Source organism: Lolium rigidum, chromosome 4, assembly GCF_022539505.1.
Source record: "Lolium rigidum isolate FL_2022 chromosome 4, APGP_CSIRO_Lrig_0.1, whole genome shotgun sequence".
Taxonomy (NCBI): Eukaryota; Viridiplantae; Streptophyta; class Magnoliopsida; order Poales; family Poaceae; genus Lolium; species Lolium rigidum.
Genome location: NC_061511.1, coordinates 239,780,420 through 239,790,001, shown reverse-complemented (window position 1 = coordinate 239,790,001; position 9,582 = coordinate 239,780,420). Strand labels below are relative to the sequence as shown.

The following is a 9,582-nucleotide window of genomic DNA, read 5'->3' as shown; positions in this document are numbered from 1 at the left end:
CTAGCACGGTGTCATTGTTACCAAAATAATGGATAAGGGTAAAATACCATTACAAAAGGTTAGCCTAATGCAAACTAGGTGATACAAGTAACTCAAGCACGAAGGCTCTCTCAGACAGTTTTATCATAAGTAAGGAGTTCGGTTAGAGATAACCGATAGCACGCGGAGACGAGGGTTTATTCCCGTGTTCCCTTCCTTTGCAAGAAGGTACATCACGTTTGGAGGGGTGGAGGTCCCACGAAGGATTTCCCAACGCCACGAAGGCTCACCCTATTCTCCGGAGCCTATCCCACGAAGAAATAGCTCACTCGCTTGTGGTAGATTTTGAGGTAGTCTCCAAACCTTCACAATCTTGTCAGGAGCAAATCCACATCCGGGATGCTTCCGGACCTCTTTTGCCCACCTAGGGTTTCCAAGGAACCCTAGAGAGCAAGTATCTTGATGAATACAAGGGGAACAAGATTTGGCTCGGTGGAATGGTAGATCAGGGCCTCCTCTATCTTTTCCCCGGAGGAATTTGAGTTTGTGTGGAGGAGGAGGTAGATCTAAGGCTTTTGGTATTTCTATCAATGGAGTATGAGAGAGAGAGAGCTCAAGAACAGTTTGTAATGTAGTGCCTAAGTGTTCTGAGGTAGGTGAAGGGGTATTTATATGGTCAGTTGAAATCCAACCATTGCAACTTGTCCAGCTCAGCAAACCGTCGAGGAGGCCGGTCAACCGGTCCTGGGACGGGGCCGTCCGGTGCAGGGGCCGGTCAGACCGGACCACAGACCGGACCATCCGGTCCAAACCGGACCTGGCACCGGGACGGGTCTTCATCGCACAGTACATGCCTCCAGTTGTCACCGGAGCAGGAGCCGGTTCGCGTTGAGCCAGCCGGTCCAGCGGCTGGTCTGACCAGACATGAGACTAGGCCAGGTCGGTCAAGACCGGGCCTAACGTCGGGCCAGCACCAGGCGAAGGGGAAAACTATCCTGGATGGTGCCTAGTTGGCACTGGTCCAGGGGCCAGTCAAAACCGGGTCAACCGGTTCCATGGCCGGTCCAACCGGGCCTCCGGCCGGCCTAAGGCTGAATAGTCCTTCTCAAATTTTGCCAAAGTGGGGGGGGGGTGTTCCTTCACCTTCTTGTTCCATTGATACACCTTTATGCCTATTTGGCTAATACCTGGAAATAATCTCATAGAAATGTATTAGACCAATTACTCTAGCAACGGTGTCATTGTTACCAAAATAATAGATAAGGGTAAAATACCCTTACAAGATAAAATGAAAAAAAATGCCACAGTCCAGGCGATCTTGTCACATAACCACCACCTTTGGGTTTGTAGACACATAAATACCACTTGTGGAGCAAGGTCATGACAAGGATCACTTGTTTCATCAATTAGGCATCTTAAACAATGTTCAGATAGATGGGGGCCCCTATCGGGTCTACGTGACAGAAACAGACGAACATAACTTATGGCCGTTAGATTCTAAAATATCCTAGCAATAATTTTATATTGGCAAAAGGTATCCCTAGCCATTGACTGATGGGCCAGAGGCCACATCAGTATCTTGTCGGCAAAACGACCCATATTTGGACCTCAGTCTGCAGGCACGACGTTGCACTTCGGCGAGGTGCCAAAACATTGCCCCCCCCCCAAATGAGGCGGGGATTCTGTAGATTTAGACCATCATAATGTGGAAAACTAATGAACCCGACACAAAACTTTTTTTTTTTTTTTTGAAACGGAGGCAAAAGCTTTGCCTCATTCTATTAATTAAGAAGAAAGTGCCCAATTTTTAGGAGAAAATCGGGCGAAAACCAACAACACACACTTAGCACCCGGCCAACCTGGCCAACCTGGCTACCCACACGAAGCACAGACACCATCGAGGAGAAAGACCATCGTTGGAGATGTCATCGAGCGTCATCGTCGTCACTCGTCCACGGGACAGCGATTCCGACTTCACCTTAGACAACCGCCACCGAGACCCCCGCCGCAAACGGCATCGGCACCCAAGTGAGCCTATGCCAAACAGTCCCCCCCAAGCACGTCGAGGAGGAGGCAGCTCCGACTTCAACCGTGACCTTCATAGGAGAGGTTGCACACCTTGCACCGACGCAAGCACCAATCAAGTGGCATCGTTGCCACAAGTCGCCTCGCAGCTCCGACTTCACCATCATGGCAGGGGTGACGAAGGACATGCCGCAGCTCCGATCCGCACACCATTGTCATCGTCGCCACGCAACCCATGACGCCAACACCATCCAACTTCCACGGGTCCCTCCGACCTAAGCAGCTCCAAATCGATGCCCTCAAGAGGGAAGACGACACAAGAGTGCCGCCATCGACCGATCACGAAGGATCTAGGGATTTCCCCGGAGCATACCCGCACGAGGAAGCCACAAGTCACCTCGGCGATGCCTTCAAGAAGGGAGCGGCGCCCGAAACCGCCGCCATCGCCGGCCTCGGCCAGCTGCCGGCCGGCCAGCAACCGAGACAAGGCGTTAGCCCGGGACTTGACGCGCCATCCTGCATCGTGCCCAAGACCGGACCACCTTCTTCCACCAACACCTCGCCGCAACCGCCGAGCCGCCGCCACGGCCCGCCTCCCCATCAGATCCGGGCGCGTAGGCCCCAGATCCGCCACCCCACCGTCCTGGAGCCGCAGCTCCGGCGTCCCTGCGCCCGCCATCGCGCCACACAGCGCCCGCCAATGCCTCCCGCGCACACCCGCCTGGAGACACCAAGCAGCAGCGCCCGCCTGGCCACCCCCGACGCCTGGCCGGAGCAACCCCGTCGGCACCAGCAGACAGCGCCGCACCAACCCTCCGCCGCACCACCTCCAGCCCACCGCGGCCCAGATCGGGCCCTGGATGGCCCGCATCGCCGGCCGCCGCCTGCTGCAACGCCACGGCCGTGCCACCACAGCCCGCGACGCCCAGCCGCACCCTCCCGCCGCCGCGGCAGACGAGACTCCAGAGCTGCCGCCCTGGCTTCCTCCCTCCCCTCCGGCGTCGCCCCACACGGGCCGGCCATCTCGACGGGAACGAGCTCGGGCCCCTCACCCCCTTTGGAGATGAGGCCCGCCGCCACCGCGGCAAGGGCCGGCGGCAAGGGCCGGCGGCAGCGGCGGCAGGGGGGCGGCGCAGGCCGGCTGCTGGCGGCGCGGTTGGGGATTGGCTCCCGGCGTCGCCTGGGGAGCGACGCGAGGAGCCCTGGCATAACAACTTATCAGCTGCTTGTCAACAATGAAAACTCAACCCGACACAAAACTTTGGGGTCACCGGTGAGCTTCGGAATGGCGGCAGACGTCGGTGCTTGTTGGTAGGAGGCTGCGAAGCACAAGGAACAAAAAGAGGAGGTCCTGGAGGTCTGTGTTGTCACCTTGGGGATAATGGGATGCTTAAGGAGATATACGGAGACTCGAAGGCATCACAATCCACTGCGAGCGGTGTGCCGGATGATACGAAGATGAGCTTGATTCTCTTTCGAGCATCTTGTTCCGATTCTTCGCGCCAGGAGGTCGAGGGGATCGAGATGACCTCGCGGAGGCCATCAGCTCGAGATAGGCGAGGCCATGGTGGTAGTGCGGCAAGGCGGACACTTATTATGGAGCAGAGGGATTTCTTTTTTCCTTATTTTTCAGTTTCTAAGCCGTAGCTTTACCTATATTAATTTGGAGACATTTCCTGTTAGGTGTTAAGCTTGGTTGTAGCGAGCTTGGTTCGGAGTTGCATTTCCTTGACATCTTATTTGGTGCTTAAGGTGTACTTCTCTCGGCATTCAGGTAGGCGAGGGAATACTGGCACATATATTCAGCGGATATCAACAATATTGTCCGATTTGGGGTTTACACCGAGATGCAGAATTTACCAAAATGAACCACCATGCAGACGGTTTAGTCCTTTTTGGAGCCATTCTCGAATAATATTTGAAATAACTACTCCACAATATCCATACCACTTCTGATCGATTCATACAGCCGAAAGAAAAGGGTCTCCCGTGTCGCTGCCCCAGGCGACACCGGAGGCGACTACGCCGCCCCTTCCAGGTCTCCCCGCGCCCCTCCGCTCGCCGCCGCTGCCGCCGGCCATACGCCGCGGTGGCGGCGGGCCCCCCGCTGCCAAAGGTGCCGGGGCGGATTTTCGTTCTGCTGGGGGCTCCGGGGGTCGTCGGGTGCGTCTGGGGCGGCGGCTGGCGGCTCGCCGGAGCAGGATGCCGGGGCGGCGGCCCCGGGACGCGGTGGTGGTGCGGCTCTTCGATCTACACGCGCCTTCGAGCTGATGCTGCGTGGAGTGCTGCTGCTCGCGGATCGGGCGTTCGCACGCTCCGATCTGGATGTGGCAGCCGTTTCTGCGTCGGCTGGCCACGGCGGGTGTCGGCGGCGGCTGCCGGGAGAGTTCCTTGTGGGCGTGCTGCGTCGGATGGGTGTGGCCGTGGTGGTGGCGGTGTGCCACGGTTCCAGGAAGGGCGGCGCCGCTGCGGTGGGCGCGATGTGCAATTTGGGCACGAAGTGCTGGGCGTGTTGGTGGCAGAGCGAGGTGCTGCTGCGGCTATGCCTGTGCCGAGGCGGAGGCCCCGGGCAGCGGCAGTGTCATGTGGGCGAGGTGGTTGACGGTGCTAGTGCGCATGATGGCATGCTCCGGCTTCCCTGCCGGTGAAGGAAGCCTCGGCGGGAGGGTGCTTGCTCCGGGCGAAAGCTCTGCCCGACTTGGTCGGTGCCGGCGATGGCGACGCCTCAGGGCGCCGTTCCCCTTCTTGGAGGCATCGTCGTGGAGCTTCCACCTCTCCTGCCTTCGAGGATTCGTGCCCTCCGGGTGAAAACCCAAGCTCTTGCCTCGGCCGGAGCGGGCGACGGCGGCGGTCTCGTCGCTTCCCTTCTTGGAGGCGTCGTCTTTGGAGGGCGTGAACTTCACTCGGCGAGGGTGGTTTGTTTGCCGGACTGCGTTGCCTTACCGTCTGCGTTGGAGGATGCCGAGGCGGCGGCCTCGGGTAGGTGGCTGTGAGCCGGGGCGGCGGCCCTGGAAGGCGGTGCGGCAGCATCTCTATGGTGCAGGGATGCGGCTTGTCACGGCTTGGGTGGCGACCCTGGCTGCGTGGGCAGTAGGGCAGTCGGCTCGGTCGGACGCGTCCTAGAGGGGACGGTCGGACGTTATGTCGGGGCGGCGGCCCCGGATGAGTTGGTGTGATGCCCGTGGTCTGCGGCCTTTTGCCCTGTGCAGCTTGGGTTGCGGGTGGACGGTTCGTGCGGCGTCGCAGCTCGAGAGCGAGCGGTGGTACGTCGGGGCGGCGGCCCCGGAAGGTGGTGGTCTTGGTGGACGCGCAGGGCGTGATGGAGCAGCGGTATGTCGGAGCGGCGGCTCCGAATGTTCGTCATCTTCGAGGGTGCTTGACCTTGGGTCGCTTGGGCGATAAGGTGACTCTCGACGATGGGCTTGGGCGGCAACGACAATGACGTTGAGCATGGTGTGGTTGCTGCAAGACCGTGTTAGTCGGCTCCGTCCCGGCGTGTCCGAATGTCTTCAGGTTGGCCTCCTCTTGCTGTGAAGTCGAAGCTGCCTTTGGGTGGTGTACGATGACCTTCGAGGGGCGGTTCGACGGTGAAGGTCCTTTTCGGCGCAGGTCTTGTGCATCTCCTCTCTCGGCTCGTCGTCAGAATTGGAGCTACCGGCCTTTTCTTGGGGAGCCATCTGTTTGGCATAGGCCAACTCGAGCTTCGCGTTTGTGTAGCTTGTGTGGGTAGCCAGGGTGGCTCGGTGTGCCTTCGTGGCGTCGTGTGGGTGGGTGTGGGCTTGGCCCTGTCTTTGTAGGTTTTTGCCCGGTTTTCTCCTAAAAACCAGGCACCTTCTGCTTAATTAATGGATGAGGCAAAGCTTTTGCCTCCGTTTCAAAAAAAAAATACCACTTCTGATGTGTTCATCTGTCTCATCGCTTCAATTCGGAAAATAAAATTCAAAGTGAAATCTTCTTCGGAAATTGTCTTACAAAACAATAGACGCTAATGCTTTGAGTGGAAATCCTAGCGTACATATCTTGGTAGATTATATTTTGATTTGTTTGTTACTGTGTAAGTTGTAGTTGCTGGCACTAGCTAGCTCTTCTCACACTCTGGCTCACGGACGGAGGTAGAAGAAGGAGACTACACAGAGATATCAGCGCACGAACGCCCGGCGCACAGACGCCTTTTCCTTTCTCCAAATCAGCTGGCTCACTTTACAAGCAGTACACAGGGGGGCTTTATACAGAGTACGCACGCGCACATACGCCGCGCTCCACTCACCCACGCGCCCACAACGCGCTGCACGATCCGCTCGCCCGCGCGAACGGCGCGCCACCACGCGCACTACACGGTCAGCTCCAACAGATCGCTCAGCTACTCCCCGCTACTCTCGCTAACGACTCCGACGCAGCCACATACCAGCATCGGACCTGAACCAGAACACACGCACGCACACAGGACACACCCGCCACGGCTACGTACAAACTAGACACGCCCATACATGCAAGTCGACATGATGCCGTGGCTTATTTCTAACATACTCCCCCTAAGCCACGACCTACAGAAGGGCCGGCTCGTCGTCAACGTCGACGAGGAGCGCCTTCTCCTTCCTTGGCTCCGGGCAGTCACGGGAGAAGTGGCCGCGAACGCCACAATTCCAGCACTTGCCGCGCCGTCCTCTCGCGCCCGAGTCCACGCTGCTCCCGCCGTCGTCGTGGTCGTGGCCACCGCCGCGTGCACGACGCCTCTGCTCACATTGCGCCGCCGTGAGCAGCAGCTGGTCGCCACGACGCTCTCCGCCAACAGCCGCCTTGTGCCGCTCCGTCCGCTCCTGGAACGCCTTGAGACGCCCGAGCACCTCGTCGAAGCACACGGTCTCGACGTCGCAGAACTGCTCGATGCCGGCCACCGCCGCGTACAGCGAGTCCGGGACGGTGTCGAGCAGCTTCTTCACCATCTTGGCGTCGCTCAGCGTCCCGCCGAGGCTTGCGAACTTGGCGGCCATGCAGCCGATCTTCCCAGCGTAGACGTCCAGCTCCTCGCCGTCCACCATGATCATCCGGTCGAACTCGCTGCGGAGCGTCGACAGCCGAGCTGCCTTGACGCGATCCGCGCCGACGAACCGCGCCTTGAGGCACTCCCAGATCGCCGCCGCCGTCTTCTTCGACGACACCTGCAGGAGAATGTCCTCCGAGAGCGTGCCGAGCAGGTACGCCCTCGCCCTCTTGTTCTTCTCCGGATCGACCGCCGCCGCCGGGTCCGCCGGAACCACCGCCTCCCAGACGCCCTGCACGTCGAGGTTGGCCTCGACCTTGATCGCCCAGACGGTGTAGTTGTCGCGGGTGAGCATCGGACAGAAGAGCGGCATCGCGCTCCCCCCGGCGCCACCACCATGCGGAACCAGCGCCATCACCTCGCTCTGATACCAAATGTAGTTGCTGGCACTAGCTAGCTCTTCTCACACTCTGGCTCACGGACGGAGGTAGAAGAAGGAGACTACACAGAGATATCAGCGCACGAACGCCCGGCGCACAGACGCCTTTTTCTTTCTCCAAATCAGCTGGCTCACTTTACAAGCAGTACACAGGGGGGCTTTATACAGAGTACGCACGCGCACATACGCCGCGCTCCACTCACCCACGCGCCCACAACACGCTGCACGATCCGCTCGCCAGGCCGCGCGCACGGCGCGCCCCCACGCGCACTACACGGTCAGCTCCAACAGATCGCTCAGCTACTCCCCGCTACTCTCGCTAACAACTCCGACGCGGCCACATACCAGCATCGGACCTGAACCAGAACACACGCACGCACACAGGACACACCCGCCACGGCTACGTACAAACTAGACACGCCCATACATGCAAGTCGACATGATGCCGTGGCTTATTTCTAACATAAGTGTCTCAATAGAATGGTTTGGAAGGAGAGACATTCTAGGGAGCAAGAGAAAGCTCCCGTAAAAATACAAGTCCCTGAGTTTTCTAGACCATTGATACAATATTTATATTACTCGCTATTGTATATGGATGTATATCTTGTTCAGTGTATATTTTTGAATAATAATTATTATTGTGAAAGTTTGAGGTTTTGCAATGTTCTCATATGTAAGAGCATCTCCAGTCGCGTCCCCCAAACCGTTCCCCAAACCGCGCCGGATCGAGCGTTTGGAGGACGTGTTTTGTTCGTGCCGCGTTTGGGGGACGTCGCTCCCCAGCCGCGTCCCTCAAACGCCGCCCCCAATCAGAAATTCAAATAGATGCATTCAAAAGAGATCGTTCCCGCCGATTCGTCGCGATCAGAGTAGCGGTGATCAAAGTACTGGGCACGCGATCATATTACAGACCGGTGGTGCATGCAAATTAGAAGAAGGGGTTGGGCGACGGCGTCGTATCTTGAGTCGACGCAGGCCCGTCGAGCACGATGACCTCGTCGCGATCTGCCCGTTGCTGTGCATGGTGCGTCTGCTCCGTCGCCGACGCAGAGGCCGACGCAGTTGTAGCAGTAGAAGACGCGTCCGCCGGCTCTTGCTGCGTTGCCGCTGCCGCCGATGCCGATGCCAGGGCCGCCGCGTCCGCCGCCGCCATTTTGGCTTCGATGTCATCGAGGATCTGGCCTTTGAAGAAGTTGTGCGCCGCTCGCGTCCAGGGAGACATTCCCTCTGTCGACGTTCTCAGCAGGGACATGTCGTCCCTGCGTTTCTTGAGCTCCAGCTTCTCCTCTTGCCTCTTGAGCAGCTCGGCCCACCTTTGGTCGGCCTTCTTGTCGCGGGAGATAAAGGTCGAGGAGACGTCGGCGAGGCATTTCGTGATCGACGCCTGCGTCTTCTCAGACGACGCAGCGTCGGCCAAGGCGGCCTTGGCAGCCTTGTTGCCAGTAGGACGCCCTGTCGAAGTTGCCAGCGGCGCGTCCAGATCAATGGCGTCCTTCCCCTTGGACAGCGACAAGCGCGTCAACCGCCATTTCTCATTCATTTTGAGCTTGCCATAGCAATGCATGAGCACGAAAGACTTGTGACCTTCCGAGTTCTTCGAGTACAACTCCATGGCCTTATCAAACTAACCAAAGGAAGCAGAGTCATTTCATCGAACACAATGTAGGCGCTACATATTATGGAAGAAAGAGCCGTACCAGTTGGGCGACGTCGGCGCCGCTGTCGCCTCTGGTCTCTAAGTCCTGATGGTACCCATGGAAGGAGTTCACCGATGTCTGGATGATGGCCCATCGCGTTGACATTGCCTTCTGGCTCCTCTTCATTGTCACTTTGTTGTAGTCGCTGTTGATCATCTTGCGCTCATCGAACTCGGCCTTGATCCTCGCCCAATACTTCCCGCTTTTTTGGTTGGCGCCGATGATTGGGTCATGGCTCACCGTCGCCCACGACTCGCACAGACAAAGATCTTCCAGAACCGTCCACTTCGGGTCTCGTGTGCCCGACGCCTTCTTCTTCTTTGTCCTCACGCCGTCCGCGTCTACCTCCACGAGATCATCGTCACCGGCATCCTCGTCGTCCTCTTCCTCGGCGCCCTCTTCGTCCTCCTCGTCGTCCTCCTCGTCGTCCTCCACCCCGTCATCTTCCTCGTCGTCCTCCT

The 9,582-nt window shown here is 58.4% G+C and overlaps 1 protein-coding gene across 1 annotated transcript; it reads right to left on the bottom strand.

Moving 5' to 3' along the window:
• Positions 1 to 6,548: 6,548 nt before the first annotated feature.
• On the bottom strand, positions 6,549 to 7,043 carry LOC124648471. The gene has a single exon (XM_047188234.1). It carries the CDS (start codon positions 7,041 to 7,043, stop codon positions 6,549 to 6,551), a length of 495 nt encoding a protein of 164 aa, XP_047044190.1.
• Positions 7,044 to 9,582: the final 2,539 nt, after the last annotated feature.

Bases quoted from the DNA above. Each gene is read 5' to 3' on its own strand.
- LOC124648471 (XM_047188234.1), bottom strand. From the start codon at position 7,043: ATGGTGGACGGCGAGGAGCTGGACGTCTACGCTGGGAAGATCGGCTGC.